General features: G+C 34.4%; 1 protein-coding gene across 3 annotated transcripts; it reads left to right on the top strand.

The window, feature by feature from the left end:
* The first annotated feature begins 242 nt into the window (after nt 1–242).
* ptprc (protein tyrosine phosphatase, receptor type C) lies at nt 243–21,777 on the top strand. Of its 3 annotated transcripts, XM_023339547.1 has the most exons (31): nt 243–540; nt 5,689–5,703; nt 7,358–7,531; nt 7,708–7,860; nt 8,041–8,064; nt 8,207–8,473; nt 8,569–8,805; nt 8,877–8,990; nt 9,192–9,323; nt 9,449–9,586; nt 9,961–10,134; nt 10,828–11,033; nt 11,131–11,191; nt 11,299–11,407; nt 11,515–11,552; nt 12,764–12,873; nt 13,029–13,119; nt 13,568–13,644; nt 14,088–14,124; nt 14,212–14,309; nt 14,439–14,564; nt 14,666–14,823; nt 15,453–15,588; nt 17,724–17,873; nt 18,160–18,250; nt 18,780–18,916; nt 19,063–19,188; nt 19,290–19,412; nt 19,532–19,689; nt 19,838–19,973; nt 20,795–21,777. In XM_023339547.1, exons 1-31 carry the CDS (start codon nt 483–485, stop codon nt 21,116–21,118), a joined length of 3,978 nt encoding a protein of 1,325 aa, XP_023195315.1. In that variant the 5' UTR covers nt 243–482; the 3' UTR covers nt 21,119–21,777. The 3 variants fall into 3 exon arrangements, with proteins under 3 accessions (XP_023195315.1, XP_023195316.1, XP_023195317.1); XM_023339548.1 differs by lacking the exon at nt 7,358–7,531 and having other exon boundaries at nt 244–540; XM_023339549.1 differs by lacking the exons at nt 7,358–7,531; nt 7,708–7,860 and having other exon boundaries at nt 244–540.
* Nucleotides 21,778–22,695: the final 918 nt, after the last annotated feature.

Here is a 22,695-nt window from a genome sequence, read left to right as displayed (position 1 = left end):
TCTAATTTTCTATCTGCCACTTTACCAAAAACCAGCAAATGTTATCCTTAAGATATGAAAATTAGTAACTGCTCCGTGAGCATGTTTTTTTTTTTTTCTGTAAGTTGAAGTGTTTTCACACTTAAGCAAAAGCAAGCGAAGATCAGACAAGAGATGGCTTCCTGTTCTTGGTGGCGTAGCTGAAATGAAACTTCCTGCCACTGACAGCCAAGGTGAAGGCAGGCTCTCAGTTCGCTGTGTGACATCACTCCCATTTGCTTCACTTGAAACCAGAAGCAAGGTTTAGGGTTTGGGGAACAAGTCCAGGAAGCTGCGTCTTCTGATAAGACAGATAAAGCGAATGTAGTTTGAAACAAATCAACGTTTAGGGGGTTTATATTAGAAATAGAGGTTAGGTTTGGCGTCCGATTTGTTCTTCGTCCTCTTTTGGACCCGACTCGGCTTGAATCGTGGGTGCTCACACACACCCTTACACCCCGGACATGGCGGGTCTCCGAGGTCTGATGATCTTGCTGGTCCTGATGGTTGGTTTGGCTTGCTGTAAGTACTCCAAAAAATATAATAAAAGTGAAGCTTTTTTTATGAGCTGGTTGTAAGGAGGGAAGTGATGCATTCAATGTCTTCTTGTGTACCACTCTTGTCTACTGACAGTTTGTCTAAAAATGAGTTTCCTTTAAAAAAAAAAAAAAAACATTCACGCGATGATGTCTAACCTCCTTAGTTAAGTTTCTGAACTTGCAGCAGATTGTTGTTTGGTGTGTGATGGTGTTTATGGTAAAAGGTAGATTTTTTTTGGAGTGAGACATGAATCTGTCATCAGCTTTTCTTTCAAAAGAAGTGGAAAACATCAGCGAACAAAATGTAATCATTTAAACTGAGGGCAGGGATGACAAGCTACAGTATATCAAACCTTTGAGTTGCTTCTCTGCTTTTGTGCTGCTTCACCTCTCTTAAACTTTTCCAACCCCCACGAACGGCAGACAGTAGAGCCGCACATCTGTGAGATGTGAGGAGCTGAAAAGTGACAGGTTTTATCAGCCGCCTTTGGCAAAAGAATAAACACTGATGTTCAATCAAAGGCTGCAGTTAATAAGATGATGCTGGTTAAAACACGCCGTAAAAGCGAAGGGAATTTTTGCAATCATGTTTCTGTTCTGCTTTGACAATGTGCATGTGTGTAATGGTGTGATCCTACACTGTAAGTGGGGTTGCGTGTGTGTGTGTATGCGTGTGTGTGTGTGGGTGGAGGTGTGTACATGTCTCTCTGCGATAGTTTTTTTTTTGTCTTGTGGGGTGTGTCCCTGCGAGCTCTTCACTTCAACCTTTGTCATTGTCAGTATTGGATTAAGACAAACATCTATGTGTGCGTGTGTGTATGGGGGGGAGGGGGGGTGCTTGCGTGTGTGTGCGTGGATGCATGCAGAAGGTGTGCAGGCTCACCTCATTGCCTGCAGCAGCACTCACAGTTCTGCTACCGTTCAACACATCAAACATCTTTTTTCTATTTTAGGGAGACGTCTGTGCACACGAGCTGAAATAAATGCTTCTTTTATTATTTCGCTCTCTTGTCTTTTCTGCAGCCAGGGTCAGAGTTTGTCGCTTGTTTTTTTTTGCAAGTTGTACAGTATTTTCAGCAAGGCTGTGTTAGGTGTGTCTTTAAGGAGCACCACAACAACCGATGTCTTTTATTTATGTAAATATTCCCCTTTCTTGTTTTGTAACTCTCTATTTAATAAATTAAAGTAAGGACAGCTGTTCTAAAGAATTAATAAAACATTTTCAGCTGATATTTAGTTTAGTTTATTCTAGTTTAACCAAAGTTGGAACCTGAAATACTCCTAAATATAAATTCTGTTAAAAACTACCTTGTTCAGCCATTTTTCTACTTTCACTTGATCATTTTTAAAGTTTTCCAACATTTTAATGAAGAGAGCAAAGGCCTTTCATTTCCTTAATGCTACCCGGCGAATGTGCGCCTCTTAACATGCATTTTGCAGTAGCTGCAGCGGGACGGAGCTGTGACCACTTCCTTGTTCCATTCTGGGCTGCCTTGACTTCCTGGCAGGGCCAGGCCGGGTCGAGCGCTGCGAGCTTTAGTTTTCGTGACAAAGAAATGGGAACTGTCTGAAAAATGAAGAAGTGAGGTCAGAACTGTTGAACATAATGAAAGGCCTTTTCTGCGAGAAGACAAAAAGTCGTAACAAGAGAAAATAAACCAGAGACACAAAAACATCCAGAATATGAGAAACTCATTCACACATTTCATTCAGGCTTTTGCAGAAGGTCAAACTCAAATGACTAAATGAAGTCCAGATGTTTGGTCATTTAGCTTTTGTTACTTCAGACACTTCCACACTCTGACTTTGTTCTTCTTTTATTTTCTTCATCTTCTAAATCTCACTTAAACAAAACGAAAGTGTGGAAATCACACATTTGTTTCACACTTTGCCCTGCGCAGAGTGGAACAGAGAGTACTCGAAAGGACGACAGAAACTTCACGTTACGTTCTTGAAAACAGCTGAAATGAGTTGATCTTAAAGAAAATCTGGAAAATAATGTTAAAGATGGCAAGTTTTGAATATTTTTTTTTTTATATTCTCATAATGTTAGGCCTTACTGTACTATCTTTAATGTAGCTTAGAGCTTGCCTGTGCTTTGTACACGTTTGGGCCCTGATGTGAGCCGATAATGATGGGCAGACACATTATTATTAGGGAGAAAAAATATTTTACAATGACAAAAAAATTTACTAATTATCCAAACTCTCTTAGTCAAGGCAGGGCAACTTTATTTATATAACACCTTTCAGCCAAAGACAATTCAAAGTGTTTGTACAAGAAAATTAAAAACAACATTAAAAAAATCAAGCAGATTAAAAATGAACATTAAAATTTTTAATATAGTGAATGAATAGAATAAAAAAAATTAAGAATAGGCAACGTCAAATAAGAAGGTTTTTAACCTTGTTTTAAATAAACTCAAGGTAGGGGCAGTCTTACAATGAGCAGCATTAAACAACATACACTGTTTAATGTTGCTCATTAAACACTTAAACAATATTGACCGGTTAAACTGAAATTAAGAGACAATTGTAATTTTGTTAGATGTACAGATAATAGTATAAATATTCAAAACCTACTCCATTATTAACACATTATCAGTATTTACGGTGCTTTTACTTTAGCTTGGAATGTATTATACATAAAGTATGAGTTATCAAACAATAGGCTGAAAGATTGTAACAATCTGGTAATGAACAATTTAACAAACTATAAGCTTTCGTCATATTTTTCTAGATTTGTTCTGAGTAGAAAAATAACCAAAAATGTTTCTGCAATCAATTATATAAACTTCACATTTTTGGCTTCTCAAATAATGATAACAGTAAACAATCCTGAATCTTCTAATCCGTTGGTAAACATCTTCTTTTTTTACATAAACCATGTGTCAGTGTAAGGGAGGTGATCATTTTAAATTTCATCACAGAATCTTCAGTTGTTACATTTTAGATTACGATATTTTACAGGCATGAGATTGGCTGCAAATGCTGAACCTAAATTTAAGCTTGTAAAGTAGAAATAATGGATTTTCAGTATATCAGTAACCCACCCCTCTCTCTTCTTATCAGTTCCTTCACGAACACTTGACATTTTAAAATGTGGGTTTAAATTTTACCAACACACTTCTTCTCACTGGAAGAATAATTAACTTATTGGATCTGTAGAGAGAGCAAAATATTAGGGTGATGGTCATGAGCCCTTCCAACGTAAAAGACTAGCTGAAGCTCATCTCCAATAGTAAATAATAAAAACACTGAAAACATGTAAAAATCCGGTCAGTAATTACGAGTAGGGTTTTATTGCTGTATTGCCAATGAAGAAAATATTTCACATTAATTAGAGAGGGGTATAAATATAAATAAATATATATATATATATATATATATTAAATAAAATGTCAATAAATACAAATATATATATATATATTTAAATTAACACCACTCTTATGTTGTTTTGTTATTTTTCTAATTTCCAGTCGGAATCAAAATTATTAGTTAAAAGACAGAATTTAAAATCAAAGTCTGTCGGGATTATTAATAATTTTGTGTTTAACTGTAAATAAGGAGCAGAACACAATATGAAATGATGTATTTTCTAATTTCTGCTTTGTTTTCTTTAGTCCTGTGGTGATTCCTGATTCCTTTTAGTGAATGAATTTAATAAATACTTTCAATCTTATTAATTTAAATCTCTGCTTATCAATTTTGTTAATTATATTTTCTGTTTCTAAAACAACAATAATTTGTTAGTTATTTTAATAAATCCTGTATTATTTTTTTTTTTGTTTTTAAGACAAATTCAAATTTTTAGATATTTGTTGTTTATTTATCAAAGGTAATGAAGAGGAAACTGAGAGTTTCCAATAAACAGAATGGTAATGATGCCTTGATGTTTCAGTAGTTACAAACTACTCTGTAGTTTTGTTTTGAAGTATTAAGAAAGTCAGTAAATGTTGGATCAAAATAAAGTTTTGAACACACATATTTTACAACCTGTGTGTTTTGGGCCACAGAAGTGTAGAAACTAATTTATACTTTTCATACATTTCATTTAGTTTTGTGCTGTTTACCTGTAGAATAATCAAATACCCAAAAACCTAAAGGTCTATTCTCCTTTTTATAACTCTTATGTATCTTTTTTTTTACATAAACCAACACAGAATATAGGAAATGAGTTATAATCCAGTCATTTTAGATTGATTTTTCACTTGTTTAACTTATCAGAGAACTGATTAAAAGCTGCATAACCCTCAGTTAGTCATTAACTAAAATTAACTTTGAGATTAGATCCACATCTGTTCTGCTAAATATTCAAAATTTTTCCTGTAACTGTTTAAAATAATGAAGTTTTTGCTTGTGGAGCAGAGGCGCAGATCGACCTCTTCCCTCACTAACTGAATCATTTCTCACCAGTGCTCTAATAACTGACACAGTGAGTCTGAACGAGGGGGTGAAATGTCACTGCAGAGAGCATGCATCTCTGCTCAGAGCTGTGAAACAACAACGCACCAAACCACATCCTGACTCTCTCTGTCTGACAGACCCTGATCACATTGTTCATCACTTCTGTCAGGAGGGAAACTGAAGCACTGTGGGACGCTTAAAACAGACGTTAAAATATTAGTTAAAGTTGTTTTTATTCTTTTTAAATTGTGTTTAAATAAGCATTTAAAAATAATAAATACATCAACCTCAACAAGATCTAAAAACAGAGACCCAACATACATCATACAAATTATTTAAATTAAATATTTTATTCAGATTTTTCCGTTTTGTTTAGTTTTTATTCATGAGTGGTGGTTTGGACAGCAGTATTGTAAGTACTGGGTGTCTACATGTTAGTGCAAGGCAGGAAGTGGTGGTTTGCTTACTGAAATAGCAAGTGTGGTTCTGTCATGTTGTCAAGGCAACCAGGTTTGACAGAGCTGCCTCATCCAGATAAGGCGGCCATCTTCCTCTTTCGGGCTGATAATGCTTTCACATTTTTCTTTTGTTTTTAATGAAAACAAAATGATCCCCAATGAATGAAATATAAAATGAAAACTTCTGTGTCATTTGTTTGTAAGTTTCTTTATATTCAATGCAATTTGATTTCATTACTTAATTTTCTTTTCTTTTTATATTTCCAGGTCAAAACAATGCGGGTGAGTAGAGATTCATATTTAACCAAAAATAAAATGATTCATTCAATTATTTATTTTTTTATTTCCAAAAATCTGTTTTTTTATTCCTGTTTTATGTTGCTCAAACTTTTATAGCTCCTCCGTCTTTCAGGCGATAATTTTCTTATATACATCTAACAAATGCCAAAACCTGAACAATGCATTGAAATGAGCACTTCATGAACCTGCTTTATATGCTGCACTGAAAATAGGTTTTTATCTTGAAACTGTCTATTCCATATCAATTATCAGTTGAATAAACAGGTTGCTACAAGAAAGCAGAGATTGCAGTAAATCACTCAAGTTAACATTCGCAAAACACATATTTTAAAAGTATGTTCACTTACTACGGTATCTCCAGATATTTAGTTTAAGCACAGTTATGACAAGCAGAAGCGACTCACTCCTGTGCTCATTTTATTAAATATTTCTTTGATTTGAGAAATACAAAACATTTACATTGTGTGCAACTAATATGCTCAGCTTTTTAATTTCTTTGATTAAAGGCATTGATGAAGTTTTTTATTAAGTCTTTATTGAGAACTGCTGAAGCAAATGTGCTACATGTTGTTTCTGTCCAACTATGTGTGAGCTTAAGGTTAAATCTAAGCTTGGGTGGAAACTATAAAGCCTCTTTTCTTATAGTTTTTCGAAGCAGGTGCTTTTATAGAGCATTTGTTGGAACTTTAATTTGAAAAAGGTTGGTGTTGGATGAGGGGGCAGGTTTGTCAATATATGATAACATAGAGCCATATTTTTCTTCCTGGTAAGGTTAGATATACAGTTATTAGTCAACGTCCATGTAAACACGTATCCATTGATCTTGCTCTATGAAAATAGATCATATTCCACCAATTTGTGAAGAATTGATTTTAAAACTATTTGTCTATAAAGTAGTAAATGGTCTTTATGAGTTGCTTATGAAATACAAACCATTCAGACTCCTCAGGTTTTCAGAGATCTCCTCCCTCTGTGTCTGCAGGACCAGAACTAAACTAGCAAAAGCAGCATTTAGCTTTTATGCTCACTGGCTCTAGAAGAAACTCCCTGAAAACCTGAGAAACTGTTGGCTCCTTTAAATCAGGACTGAAAACATTTTCCACATCAGCTTCTGATAATGGCACAAAAACAATGAAAACGTGTTTTTTTTCATGCAATGCTTTCATGCTTATGCTTTATCGTTTTCTTTTTGTCTTCTGTTTTGTGTCCTGCCGGGTATGTTGGCCCACCTTTATGTGAATGATGCTTTATCAAATAACCATGCTTCACTCTACAGAGATGCAGAGTTTTAAGGCGGGATAATTAGAAACTTTAGGGTTTTTTCCAAATTTAAGATTCAGGTTATGTCTTGATATTGACTTTAGGTTTAACTCTTTAATGGAGCATATTAATGTGGACATTGTGCAAGTATTTCAATTCAGTAGTTTTTTTCTCATTTAACCCATTTATCTATATAGATTACAGTGATTTAATCAATAAATCACATTTGTCACCTTTTGATATTTTTCCTGTGTACATTTTTGAGCAAATATGTTGTAAAATATGGATGGAGAGGATCAGTTTCTTCAGCTACATGCTTGATTATTCTCTGTAATAAGCTCTGGTATTGATGTCGAGTTGATTTTTATATTTTTAGCCACCTTACCTCCACACACTGGCACAAGTTATGTGTCATCTGTTGCTACCTCACCTCCAAGCATCTCAGCAACACCAACTGCTGCAACCTCCAAACCTCCCCCCATTATCAAACCCACACTCACCTCTTTATCCACCACCTCAAAACCTCCAAGCTCTTCAACCAAAACAACTGGTAATGTATTCAGCTTTAGTCTACAGTTGTAGGAAAGTTAGTTTTTGAATGATATAAGTAACTGTTATTTAATAAATATAGAAGATAAGAAACTTAGTAGTGGATTATTTCAGCCTGATGGTGACCTCCGCATGCGGTCAAATCTGTAGCTAATAACTCACTTCCACACACCTCAGATGAGACTCAAGCCAGCAGCCAGTCACCTCCTCAGAACTCCACCCCACCTGCAAGCATCTCAAATGAGAATCCAACCACCAAAAAATCATCTTCTCAGAACTCCACCTCACCTCCAGTCACTCAGCCAAACACAACCACGGCTGCCACCACAGGTTGGAACTTTAAATCTTTAATTTGGGACTCTAACAAGTTTAAGGATTAGACTTTAGATGACAGACATTAAGTATGACGAGATTGAAGCAACAGAGACCAGGTAACTGAAGATTTAAGATGGCTTGTGAATGTATTTTAATTTTTAATTTTCCCAATGTTTCCCTCTTGTTTTCCAACAGCTGAACCCCAAAATGATCCAAAGTGTGAGTATCAGATTTGAGGTTATGAATAGTTGTTTAAAATGTGTTCTTTTGTTCATCTCATTCTAACAGTTTGAGATTTTTAAGAAAAATCCTTGCAAGTTTGGATTTGTTTAATTAAAAATGTGAAACTGTTGCTTTACAGGTTCTTACAGTGTTGAAGCAATCCTGTTTGGTTTCCAGATAAAAATGACAGACTCTGCCCCTGACAACTACACTGTACATGTTGCTGAGAAGGGAAGTTCATTTCAAAAGACAACTACTTTTCAAATGGACAATAAAACCTCAACTCATAAAATCAACCGTCTGAAGCCGTGCACTGAATATGAGCTAACTGTTAAATTTAATAGCTCCAATGGTACAGAAATATTCTGTAACACAATCAAAAATGAAATAACAACAACTGGAATGAGTGCGTAAAATTCTTGATATTTCATTTTTACTTCTTTTTTTGACTGAAAAGAAATTCTTTGTAGCACTGTGATTAATATTTTTTATGTGTTTCAGCTGAAAAAGACATTAAAAACATTTCCTGCTCTCCTGGATATTTCTGTTACAAAAGTGGTTGGGACATCAGCTCTGTACTATCAAAAAACATCAGGGATTTAATTGAAGACTTTGACAACAATGGATCATATTGTTTCAAACCTGCTTATCAGAGCATTTGCTCAGAATTAGTTTTGAAGTTCCCTGCAGAAAAATGCACGAACGTCACCTTTACCATAACTGAAAATGTCCCTTTCGGTATGTACAAAAGCAAATTAATTATAAGATCACATTAAAATCACATTAATATGGTATTTTTTCTCCTTCAGACTTTATTGATCTACACAACGTACTTCAGTCTGAACCTGATAAACTTCCTGCAAAGATAAACTCAACATTACCTTCAAAATGTCAGAATCTCAGTGTTGAGTATAAATGTTCAGGTGAGTAAAATTTGAGGTGTGAACTTTTTTTATATATATATTTAGAAGAGAAACTGCAGACACAGATTCTTCCTTAACAATATATTATAAATATTTGTTTAATATGTTTTCTCTGTAAATTAGTTCTGAATATTTAACAGCTGATCTGTGTTGATAGACGGCAATAACTGCAGAAATTACTAAATGTTTATGTCTCTTCAGGAATCAACAATGACTCTGTTCAACTTTCTGACATGAAGCCGTTCACAGACTACAGCTGTACTGGTGACATCAAGATGAACAATGTCTCCATAAATAAGACACTTTCACCTGTCCAGTTCAACATTGACTGTGGTGAGTTGGTATTTACTGCATCTCAGTAAAAATAAGAAGTATAAAATCATTATACTAATACAGCCCGGACAGAAAAACAATATCGGGAATTTGATTCATTATTGCTTCTTATTTTACTCCAACAGATTTTTCAGTAAGCAACCTGCAGTTTAAAAAAACCAATACTTCCATTCACCTGAACTGGGAAACAACGAGTCATGCATGTCAAGATATTCTTGACAAACTGACAGAGCTCTCTCATAGCTGCAGCTGTCAGCTGAAAGGTAAGTGAAATATATAGTTTTGCTTTTCTCGATTATATTTACATCAAGTAATGTTTAATGCATCTGGATTAATGCTGCCATTTTAAATTAACTTTAACTTATAAATGGAAGATTTCTGAATCTATCACTTTTACTGTTTTTACATCAATGACGTGAGGAAATAAAGATCTGTAAAATAACCATATGTGATCAGAAAAGTTGTGATTCACTACCATTGTGTTTAAGCTGCAGTGACCTGTGAATGATTTTAATAGAAATATTTTCTTAATGGAATGTTTAACATGAGAAACAAACTCTACTTCAACATTTTTTGAAGTTGTGATTGTAAAGATATTTTACCACAAGCTGTTTTTGTGAAATCAATCACAAAACAGAAGGTGAACGTTACGTTAAAGCTGAAAACAAGAAAGGCCTCCAAGTTGACAAAAGAACGTGTTACATCGAGGGACTTAAACCATACAAGGATTACATCTGTAACGTTCATGCCATCTACAACAAGACAAGAAAATTTGAAGATACAAGTATTCAAGTGAAAACTGAGCCTGGAAGTAAGTAACTAAGAATCTTTTTTGTTGTTAAATATTAATGCAATCTACAAACACAACTGCTTTAAATTAAACAAAAACTTGATATTTATTTGTTTATTTTATTTATTTGGTTTTTTTATTTATTTCTTTTCATTTTTGTTTGGCTGCAGGATCATGACTGTTTTCTCTTAGGAAACTCTTCTCTAACAATTTAAATAATGTATTTTTTATTCAGTGGCACAAAATAAATCCCTGATCAGTAATTATTATTTTCAAACCATGTAAGTTTTATTGCTAACCAGTTGAACTGTTGTGGAAAGAAGAATAATGAGTTAGCTTAGGTCCAGATGTTCATCTTTATTATGTTTAACCCTGGAGAGACACCAGGCTTAATACAATTATTAGAGAAATCCATGTTTATAAATTAACTGTCATTGGTGAAGAAAAAAATATTGCCTATATACAGAATCAGTAATTCATCTTACTGATTATATATTTTTTAGACTAAAGATATTTTAAGAAAAACATGTATATTTCTAGTTCTGTATTGGTGTCATTAAAAAGTTGAAATAAATCAGAAATTGCAAATCTTATCAAGTTTTCTTTTTAAATATTTCATATATTTTAGTTTGCTTCTAAGATTTTCACTAAAAAAAAGATTTTACTCTCCATGTCTGTGAGCCCTAATATGTGTCCACTCTCTTCTTCTTACAGTACCAGTGCTAAATGCAGAATTTCAGGTTCACAATCCAGTGAACAATGCAATCAAAGTGTCATGTAAACATAAAAACATTGAACTTAACGGACCAAAGAAAAGCTACATTGCAAATCTTCATGGTTTTCCTGCCAAGAAAGTGGAATCGCCATCCTGTGACTTTGAATTCACAGACCTGAGTTATTTAACATCCTACACAGTGGAGGTTTGTTTAAGCCTCAGTTGGCTTCATGACAAGATCCCCGTTTTGTTGCTCAACTTCCTTTGGGTGTTTTGAATCCTAACATGACATTCTGTTGTAGGTGGCTATTTCCAACGGACACTTTCAGAGCACACCTTTGAAAACTTCAGCTGCTACTCTCTGTATGTGCCATTACATTTACAACACCTCATTCTATATATTCACAATCTCTAGATGCATTTCTACACATCTTATGTCAGTTGATAATTTTTTTGTCCTTGTTGCTTAGATAATGACAAAGCTCTTATTGGATTTCTGGTCTTCCTCATCATCATCACCTCTGTGGCACTTCTCCTGGTCCTCTATAAGATCTACGTGTTGAAACACAGAAAGTCCCAGTAAGGTTTTGTATTTTTTAGATTAGGCCTTTGAGAAACATTTTTTGCTCCGTTTTTTATATCAATAGAAATTTCTTTGAAACCTATCTTCATTCCTTTCTTTGCAGTGATATGACTGAAAACATGTTGCTAATTGCACAAGGGAGTGAGTATTACTTATGTATTGTATTCATTATAATGTATTCTTATTTGTCTTTTTTATTCATTTTAAACTGTGTTTAATGCTTCTATTGTATTTAGGTTATATTACAATTAAGTGACACTCGCCTACGGTTGATATGTCTGTCATTTAACCTTCTAAAGCTGTTGTCACATTCTGCTTATCTTGCCATGGATATAATAGCATAAAAATATCTACTTACTTTCATGTTAAAACATGAAGCATGAAGTATTTTAATTTTTATTCACATTTAATTGAATGTTGGTTATACCAGGCCAAATCTCAAATTTACTCATTTCAATAGTTTTCTCATCCAACAATGATACAAATCATTACCAGTGCAGAAAATATTTGTATCATCAACATAAAGTATCAGCTACAGGTTTTTAACATGTCCAAAAAAATCCTTCTCAGCCTAGTTTAACTTCAGATTAGGTAAATTACATATTGTGTGTAAATGAAAACCTGCTGTTGTTTTCTTAAAACGGTGTATCGTAATACAACATTAAAACGTACAGAAGATACACAATAGTGTTACCAGAGGGTAAAGGTTAATGATCTCTTTCTAAACGTATCACTGTCACCACTTTTTAACCCTCATTTTTCATTTTGATTATCAGTAGGGCATATAGCATGTCAATTCAATTTCCTGTAGCGTTCCGTATTACAGAGATTCTGAAAAGGCCTCTGACTGAAGACACTCTGTGTTGTTGATATCAGAATTAATTCAAGTACTTCATTAATAGATATTTATCTTAAGATAAAAAATATTTTTGATATGTACCTGGTCAAATGGGACTTTAATAATTAGCCAATTTATGTAACATTTATCCTAATAATCCTTCCTGAGGTTAGAGAGTATTATCCCCGACCAAAGCACTTTTCTTTGACCTGTGTGTCACGCAGAAAGATATTAAAAAACGAACCTAAAAATAAGTTGAAATCACAATACTTAAACTCAACCACCTTTGTTTCTCTGCTTTCCTCTAAACTATTTATCTCCTTTGGGCCATATTTTTAAAAAAAAATGTACCAAAGCAAACACACTGATTAATCTCTAATAACAGAAGTCATGGTACGGTTTAAATCCCTGATGAATTTAAACTTTTTAGTAGTTACAAATTTCACATAATGAGTCGCAGATGTGAAATTTCTGAATTTTCTGGTAATGTTTGTCTAACTTTTTGTCATCGTAGATGATGAAGATAGTTTGATGCCTGTTGAACCGATACCAGCAGAACTCCTGCTGGAAACCTATAAAAGGAAGCTAGCAGATGAAGGGAGGCTTTTCCTGGGAGAATTTCAGGTTATAACTCATCTTTAGATAAATATGATATAATATATCATGTACACAATTTATTAATTTAATGAATGAAGGAACCAAAATAAAGTATCAAAATAAGTGTGAATGTTAAAGCATTGAGTAGGTTTTTAATGCATAAAACTTGTTTTTGTTTGCAGAGCATTCCCAGAATCTTCTCAAGATACGTAGTGAAAGAAGCTAAGAAGGGCTGCAACGCCCCAAAGAACCGCTATGTGGACATCCTGCCATGTGAGTGAGAGAAATGATGCAACACCTGTGAGCTATTTCTTGCTCTGCTTCACACATATCAGACATACAGTAACAATTTGGCCGTTAGATTTAAGCTCATTTAAAGAAGCGTTCTTTACTCCATGCATTGTTGAGCAGCATTGTCATAAAGTGATGACATCAGAACAGGGAGGCCAAACTCAAACCTACCATCTTGGCTCATTCAGATGTATTTAAATATTTGCAGAAGTTGTATGTCTGTCATTTTTTTATTCTTATAATGACCAAAGCTACATGAGTTTATTACAGTTTATTATTGTCTGCAGCAGATTACATCAAGACTTCAAAATTTAACTTAAAGATCATCTGCATAAATATCAGACACTCCAGTTTTGTTATCTGTGGGTATGAAGAACTAAAATCTACTGTGTGATGCATTTCATTTCTCTTTTTCTGTGCTCTCATTTAGATGATTACAACCGCGTCCACCTGACCACAGGAAACGGAGAAGCAGGATGTGACTATATTAACGCCAGCTTCATTGACGTACGTTAAACATTAAATTATATTCATAATCTTGGCAGATTTAGGTTTAAACATAATGTTACCAACATGTTTCTTTTGACTAAAATTAATACTAAGAGTTTGGAGTGGCATAGACCCCAACTCAAATCTTGGAAACACGCATAAAGAAAATTTTTTCCAGCAATTAAAACTTTGTTTTAATTGCTGGAAAAAATTTTCTTTTTACTTTTGAAAAGGTTAATAATAGAAAAAATTCAATATTAAATTTTTTTAAATACATTGTTTATAAAAAGAGGCATTTTCTCTAAATGAATACGTTGGTTGAATGGAAGTAACTTAAATCTAAATTTAAGTATGAATCATTTTTTTCTTAACTGTAACACCACTAACTTCTACAAGAGAAAATTTTTTTACAACATTCAACAATTTTATTATTTATAACTACAATGTTCTTTTTCCTGCAGGGATACAAGGAGCCAAAAAAATACATTGCAGCTCAAGGTAAAGTTTTATTTTCCTCTTCTTTTGCTACAAAGTGCCCACAGAGTGTAACACGTCTTATTCTGTGTTTCTGTGTGTTTGTTGCAGGACCAAAGGACGAAACTGTGAGCGATTTCTGGAGGATGGTCTGGGAGCAGCAGTCGTCCATTATTGTCATGGTGACCCGCTGTGAAGAAGGAAACAGGGTGAGAACCTCAAACTGCAGAAATGTTTAATTTTGAGAAAAATAATTGACAATTATAACACATTTCGTCTCTTGCCAAATGTATAAACTTTATTTAACCTTCTAATGTCGGTTAATTGTTGTTTTGCAGATCAAGTGTGCCCAGTACTGGCCTTCTCTTGATCGAGAGACTGAGATCTATGAGGAGTTCATAGTGAAGCTGACCTCAGAAGAACATTGCCCAGATTACACCATCCGCCATCTGAGCCTGACTAACGTGAGTCTGTGTTCAGACACTAAGAAAGGAATAACGCTTCAGAATTTCACTGCAGAGATGTGTGGAGGTGTTTATACAGCTGTTTATGTTTGACTTTGCAGAAGAGAGAGAAGAACCTGGAGAGGGAAGTGACTCACATCCAGTTCATGAGCTGGCCCGACCACGGCGTCCCAGGAGAACCGCACCTCCTCCTGAAACTGAGGCGGCGGGTCAACGCTTTCAAGAACGTCTTCAGCGGCCCCATCGTTGTTCACTGCAGGCATGTAGAACATCAAATGGTCATTTAAAATATTCTCATTCTTTTAATCTATTTCCAGATTTTTTTTAAGTTTGTTGAATTTTGTTACTATCAGATGTTTAGTCTGCAAAAGACTTGGACCGATGGTCTCATCTAAGTCTGTCGCAGTGATCAATTAATTAATTAATTGCATTATAAATTTAAAATTAGCTCCCTAATTTCCAATCTGATCAATAAATTTTGAAGGGATATTTTGTTTTCAGAGCATTCATAATCCATTTTATTGATGGTTTTATTTTAGTGCATTTTTTTATTTCCTTCTTATTTGTTGTTTTTGGTTATTATATTTAATTTTGGATATTTGCAATATCTTCGCGTTCGAGTGCTTTTTTACAAAATTAAAGTTTATTGGCCATTGAGAGGGCGAACTTGCATTATTATAGTATTATCAATATATTAGTTGAAAACAGTCTCAAAACAACAATATTATCATTTATCTCAATAATTACTGGGACAATTTATCATCCAGCAAATTTGTTATTGTGACAGGTCCAATCTCATCTCTCTTATTTACTTTTAATTCTCCATTGCACCTTTCAAACAAAGTGTAGTATTTAAAATAAACACACTGTTATTTCTGTTCTGTGTAGCGCTGGAGTCGGCAGAACCGGCACCTACATCGGCATCGATGCCATGATGGAGGGTCTGGAAGCCGAGGGCAGGATGGACATTTATGGATACGTTGTCCAACTTCGAAGACAAAGATGCCTGATGGTCCAAGTGGAGGTAGGACCAGCAGATCGCATCCAATCATCGTAAAGCATATTTAAAAATGAACTGATCAAAGTCCTGGGCATAAATAAAGCAATATCCAATAAAATTAAACACAAAACAAGTTGGAAAAAACATTTAATGTATTTGAAAACCAAGAAGGATATATTTAGTAAACAATAAATAAAAATACATTCAATCTAATCCATTTTATGGCATTTATTATACATGCAGGGACAGAACAAGGAATAATATTTTGCCTACAAACATCACAATTAGAGATGAAAATGCTTTTGTTTACATGTAAAATGCTTTGAAACAGTACAAACAATACTTTTCCACATTACAAAAACAATTTTTATGGGAATTTTTGCAAATAAATGGCATATCCATGTATTCATACCCTTTTATTCTTGTACCTCTGAATAAAAAATATAGATGTATGGAGCTAGTATCAAATACTGTAATATTTAAATTTATTTTTAGTTAACTACTGAAGTTTCTTTTTATTTGAAATTGAGACACAGCTGTTAAAATATTCTAACATTTTTGTTCAGAATAAAAATAAACAAATTGGACCAAAAACAAAGAATTTCTAAAAGTATTTGTAACATTCTCAGTAATCAGTGGAAACACCTTTATTGCTAATGGCAGGAGTCAAAACCTTCTCATAACTGCTAATAAATCTTTTTTCTCAAATACCCCATCAGATTTAAGTCTGAACTCTGTAAATATTAATATTTCTCTGCAAATCACTTTTAAAACACTTTGCTGAGTGTTTCAGGTCATTATTGTGTGAAAAGATCAGATTTTCATTGCAGGTTGCCTCATGTTGTCGTCAGAACTCTTGGTCTGGTATTTTCTTTATGTCCATAACTTTGATCAGGTCTCGTTAGCTGAAAAAAACCCTAAATTATTCCGTTATCACCATAATCGTTGGGGATTTTTCTTTGGTTTAAATGTTTCTGCTTTTTTATACCAAATGAAGAATACAACATTGTGTCAAAATAATTCCCTTTTTGTATTGTCTGACCACAAAACAACACCAGATAAGATCTTATAAAAGCTGTGCTTTACTCTCAGAAGTATTTTCCTCCTCAGTCTGTAGCCTTGGAGTCCAGCATTATGCTGAGTCCGTTTGACTCTCTGCTTTGAGATGTTGCTACTGGAATTGTTTGTTTTCTCCAGGATAGGTCTTGATCATGATCCTTGTTGGGTGTTTTTTTCATGTCTCACAATCATCAGTTGCACCAGTGTAACATTTGGCTTTCTCCAACATCCTCATTGGTTTTTCACTGTGGGAACCATTTTGTATTTTTTTGTTTCGCTTTTTACTGTTGCCGCCGGAATTAGAAGGCATTCAGAAATGGCTTTTCAGTGCTTCCTGAGTTGTGTGAAGCCACAGGGCCTCACTGAGCGTGCGTTTAGCAATGACTTGCAGCAAGCAAACCACAGAGCTGCTATTTTTCCCCTGTTGAGTTGGTGTAAACAGCAGTTAATCTGGGTAATTAGCGAGCGTTAGAGGAGCATGACCTAATCCAAATGAAGCTGGTCATTGAATTCTCCCACAGACTCTCAGTCTGATGAATAATTGTGGTCACTTACCTTTATGTGAGATATGTGTCAAATACAGACACAGTTGATTTTTTTATTTTTTTATTTTCAGCTCAGTCAGAATAAACATATTGGTTAAGATTAAGATTACGGTACATTGAATTTAAAATCTAAATCTGCTGGGGTGTATGAATATTTTTTAACAGTAAAAAATGTGGTTATGGTGGGAAAAATCTGCAAATTATTTAAGATGTTAAGCATACAGCCTGGAAAAGTTTAGGTCAAAACATATTTATGTATTAGAATGGTATAGTCAAAGGAGACAAAGCTGTGCGGTATAAATTTTCAAGGCACTATATTTGCCATCTCTTTTTCCGTTATGTGACATAATATTTACATTTTTCAAGAAAAGAAATTATCACTGATATCACATGGGAGAGTCAGCCATTTTGATGTTTGATGGTGTGTTTCAAAGTGAAACCAGCAGTGCAAAAAAAGAGAAAAACTTCAGTTTAATAAAAGGAGTAAATCCAGTAAATCAATAAATGTTTTGGTTGTTATTTGGGGGTTGATGTGGTTAATTGTGTCATCTGCAGGCCCAGTACATCCTGATCCATCAGGCTTTACTGGAGCACAACCAGTTTGGAGAGACAGAGATCGCTCTGTCGGAGCTGCACAGCATGCTGAACACGCTCAAACAGAAGAACTCCGACAGCGAACCCACGCTTATGGAGGAAGAGTTTGAGGTATGCTTTATTCTTTTTTCTGAAACATTTATTTATCTAAAGCTTATTTATTAAGCTAGTTTAACTATTTTTGTACAATAGTTATCTGAAATAAGATGGCATAAGTGAGGGATTCGTCATTTTGTTTTGTAATTTTAAAAAAGCATTGATTAAACATCTTTTGTCATTATTAAAAAGTCCACATTAGTCTCTTTCCAGTCTGTTTTTAGAGCCTAAATGGAAAACATTCCAGTTTAAATTACTTTTTATTTTGTACCACTTAAAAAATCTTTGTGTTGCATTTCAGCGACTCCCTTCTTTTAAAAACTGGAGGACCTGTAACATAGGGATGACAGAAGAAAACAAGAAGATGAATCGCTCTTCATCTGTTATCCCATGTAAGTATCTGCTACAGGAGCATCTTAATAAATATGAATATCTTCAGAAATTGCCAGTAACAGGCATCTTCCACACTGGTGGTAAGCCACAAAAAACATTGCTTAAGACGTTTGTTAACGGAGAGCTATATCCAGTCATATTAATGAAAAGTTGAATGGAAGGAAAAAGTGCGGATAAAGAAAGGATGGACCGTCAACCATGAATGCATAAATTCATAGGATAGTGAAGCAAAGTCAATTAAAACGTTTGTGAGAGTTCACAAGGTGTGGACTGCAGCTGGAGTCAGAGCTTTACTGTGTTGGACTGGCCAGCAAACTGGTCTGACCTAAACTTATAAATGGTAAATCATCCCAATGTCAACAAATGAGCTGAAAGCCACTATGAAAAGCCACCTGAGTTAACTGGGAAGACAACCTAATTTACTGATGTTCTGCTCTACATCTGTCTTGGTTGTGTTTCTTCAAAATTATTTGTTTTTATCCGTTTCTCTTGTGTCTCAACGTCCTTCTCTAAACCTCCCATCTTCAGATGATTACAACCGAGTGTTACTGAGGACAGGAGAAGACAACAGTCAGGACAGCGAAGTTGATGATGAAGAACCGGAGGACTCGTCAGATGAAGAAGACGAAGACTCCATTAGATACATCAATGCCTCCCACATTAATGTATGCTATTATTCTCACCTGTAAATATATTAAGGTTTTTTAGATAAAAAAGGAGGGCTGATTATCTTTGTTCCAGTTTTACTTTCTGATTGTTTGAACTGAACTGTTTTTAATCTGTTTTCTACTGTTTTTAATCTGTTTTTCAGGGTTACTGGGGATCTCGTTCTCTGATCGCAGCCCAGGATCCACTGCCAGACTCCTTCACCGACTTCTGGTTGATGGTTCACCAGAAGAAATTATCCACTATTGTCATGCTTTCAGAGCACAAAGAGGTAAAAAAGCCTCTTTCACTTCTTATCATGCATCTTTGCACACGTTTAAAGAGTGTTTAGAGTAAATGGTCTTGTTTTCTTTGGTCTGCTCTTGTTGACAGGATGGTGAACCTCTGTACTGGAGAAAAGAAAAGGAGACGTTTGGAGATTTTGAGGTAGAAGTTTCAAGTACAGAAATTACTCCAGTTTTCATCACCCGCACCATGCTGGTCCGACATGTCAAGGTAACATCAGAGCTGGACTTTATGAGTGCCACTTTTTCATATTTACCAATTCTATGCATTAATTTTACTCGTAGGTTTGGTTTTGTGTGTTTGCTTAATGAAAACAACTCTGTCAACAGCGAAAAGATAGTCGGCAGGTGAAACATTTCCAGTTCCTGAAGTGGGAGGGCACAGGTCTGCCAGAGAAACCGCAGGAACTTGTAGATATGGCAAAGGAAGTACAACGCAGCTGCGTCGGCAGCAAATCCCAGAGGATGCCGATTCTCGTCCACTGCAAGTAAGGCAGCCTCCCGCAAACCGGCCGCTGTTCAGTAATTAGATATTATTGATAAAAACGTAAAGCTAATTCTGAATAGATCAGCAACATAAACAGACAAAAGTTAATGACCAGCAGCTTTTTTAATATGTGTTCTTCATCTCCTCAGTGACGGATCGACACGTTCGGGAATTTTCTGTGGTCTGTGGAATCTGCTGGACAGCGCTGAGACTGAGAAGCTGGTTGATGTTTTCCAAGTGGTCAAAACTTTACGCAAGGACAGGAAGGGGATGATCACCAGCCTGGTACAAACATTTTTCACTCCTATAGGTTGTAACGACATTAGAAGAGTTATTACTTTATCCTTACTGGTTATTTTTACTTTAGTAATAATCAATAAATAAGCATTACATAAAACTCTAAAATGCTATTGCCAATACTATGTATAATGGGAATAAATACATGAAATTTAACATTTAAAAAAATAAATAACTGAAATAAATAAATGACCCCCTAATAAAACCATTCTAATATTTTTGATTGTTTAAAAGCTTGCTAAAGCAGCTTGCAGCAGGATATGCAACTTGTTTGATTGCATATTAATCAAACAATTAATATGTTTGATTAATATAACATAAGATAAATTTATGTTATGTTCTTAAAATTATCTTACAAATGGTCTCGCTTTAACAGATTAAACATTTCTAGCTACTACTTTCTGAATTATCATTATTTTTTAAATCACGTCTCCAAACTAAACCTTTCTAATCAAAGGCGTATATTTGCTTTGGATGTATTATTAAAATAAAAATATTCTCAACTTCAAAAAGTGTCCTGGTAAGCAATTGCAGTAAAAGAGCCATTATCTAATTATAAACTAAAATTTAAATATTCAGTGTAATATCAAATTAAATGATAAATTTAGACATTTTGATTAGATTTTTATAACACTAGAAATGAGTAGATGACTTTTCTACTAATTGTTGGCACTATGGATGGACTTTAAAATCTGATTAATTGTCATAATTGCACCATTGTGACTCTTGATAAGTTTCTTCTCCAGTAAAAACCTCAGCAGCATCAACGTCTTTCGCTCTCCTGTAAAATTCGTCCTTATCACTTTCAGGAGCAGTACCAGTTCCTTTACAAGGCTCTAGAGGGCGCCTTCCCCGTCCAGAATGGGGAAGTGAAACAAGTAAAGAGTGCAGCCGTCGCCAGTGTTGAAATTGTTAACGAAACCAAAGCCGGAGAAGCAGAAGCAGAAAAGCAGCCAGAAGAGAAGAAGGCTGAGGAGCCAGACAGCACTACCAGCAGCAACCAGCAGGCGGAGGCAGAGAGCACTCCTCTGGTGGCTGAGAGTGAAAAGGAAAAGAAAGAAGAGGAACCCGCAAAGGAGTCCACACCACAGGAGGAATCCAGCAACGGCCCCACAGTCACTGTGGAGGTCTGAGATGATGAGGGGACACATTTATTCCTGAGTCTTTAATACTTCAGTTTTATGCTTTTATAAAAAATAAATAAATAAAAAAAATACATTATGAATGTATAAACAGTGTAAAGATTTTACTCAGTATGAGATGGAGAGTGAAAATTAGAAAGAATTAGATTAAATATTGATGCTTACTTCCATATGTTGAACTTCTATAAGTTATAAAGTTTCTAAGTAAAAGGTTATTTTTCCTGCTGGGAAAGGTAATAGAACTGCTGTTGTCAAACTATGGATCAAGATGAAGTTTAAATACACATTAGATGAGCTTTTTTGTTTGGTACTCTAAGTTTGTGTAAGGTTAAATTTAGTTTATGTTTTAGTTTCTCGCTATTTTCACACACTGCAGTCTGCCTTTACATATTGTACATCTGCCATATGGTAATAATTTAGCTGTTAAGTTCAAATTTCATTATTTACTACTGTATTTCCTTTCTGAAATACAATGAAAAATGTTTTATTTATGCAGACTTGCTTATTATAATAGTACTAATGATTTCCAAAACATATTTCCCACTTTTTCTCAAAGGGACATGTTTAATTATTTCTCATCTCTGTGCTATACTGAAAAAATTGTTATATCCTTTCTGCCAGCAGAAATAAACAATATTTTATTAAAATCCTCTGGGTGTCATGTAGTATATAAACATTTTTTGGAGTATGAGAAAACTTCGCTTGCCAACATCAACAATAAATCATGAAGTTGTACTTGAAAAAATGACTGCTTACAGTCCTGAAAACATCAGAACCATTCTTTGGATGTTGACTTACTTTCCAAAGATTTTTTAAATTTTGCCCACATTATGATTTAAACATAATAAACTCTCAACCAGACTAATTCTGATAGATTACTTTATGTTCACTAACATAGTTGAACACAATTTAATATTGGTAAATATGTGGTAAAACTTTCACTTCTGTTTGTGAATGAGATTGTTAATTTCATGGAGAAATCCCACACAGACTTGATAAAAATTTATTTTACTGTCACAAGGAATTGTAAAAAACAAGAAGAAAAATCCTAAAATAAAAACATATTTACTTCCTTTGATAAATATTACTTTTTGTAATCAGTTTGTGACTGTTAAAGGCAAACAATTACAACATTTAAGACACAAGAGAAAAGTGTTTCCTTCAATTTTGCACAAGAATCAAACAGCTGCATGTTTTTTCTGATTAAAGTTGCATATTAAATGAAATATCAGCTCGAAAATTCAGTCAAAGCTCTAAATAAACTTCAAAAATGGCAATATAAAAGCACTTTCTATAACTAAGCACACCAAAAACTACATTTCAAATATTATCAATTGTGTGTCTTGCAAAAATACAAACAAATTACTGCAGCACAAATAAAAAGAATGCAATGAAACAGGGATGCTCATCTAAACATTTAGAAAAACTGATGCAGACCCTGTGTGGGTGAGATCTTGGTTTTAGATCAAATTTTGCCTAGAAGGGTTTAGGTCTGTCAAAAAAAAACAGTTGTTTTGACTTATAAGCATAAAAAAACATCCAACTGTGAACTTTAAACACAATAACAA

This window comes from Xiphophorus maculatus, chromosome 9 (genome assembly GCF_002775205.1).
Source record: "Xiphophorus maculatus strain JP 163 A chromosome 9, X_maculatus-5.0-male, whole genome shotgun sequence".
Lineage (NCBI taxonomy): Eukaryota > Metazoa > Chordata > Actinopteri > Cyprinodontiformes > Poeciliidae > Xiphophorus > Xiphophorus maculatus.
This window is presented reverse-complemented; position numbering and strand designations above follow the sequence as displayed.

Coding starts and splice junctions, on each gene's coding strand:
- ptprc (XM_023339547.1), top strand. CDS start 483: ATGGCGGGTCTCCGAGGTCTGATGATCTTGCTGGTCCTGATGGTTGGT. Junction 8,065..8,206: donor ACCCCAAAATGATCCAAAGT/GTGAGTATCAGA, acceptor GTTGCTTTACAG/GTTCTTACAGTGTTGAAGCA. Junction 11,553..12,763: donor GTTGCTAATTGCACAAGGGA/GTGAGTATTACT, acceptor TTGTCATCGTAG/ATGATGAAGATAGTTTGATG.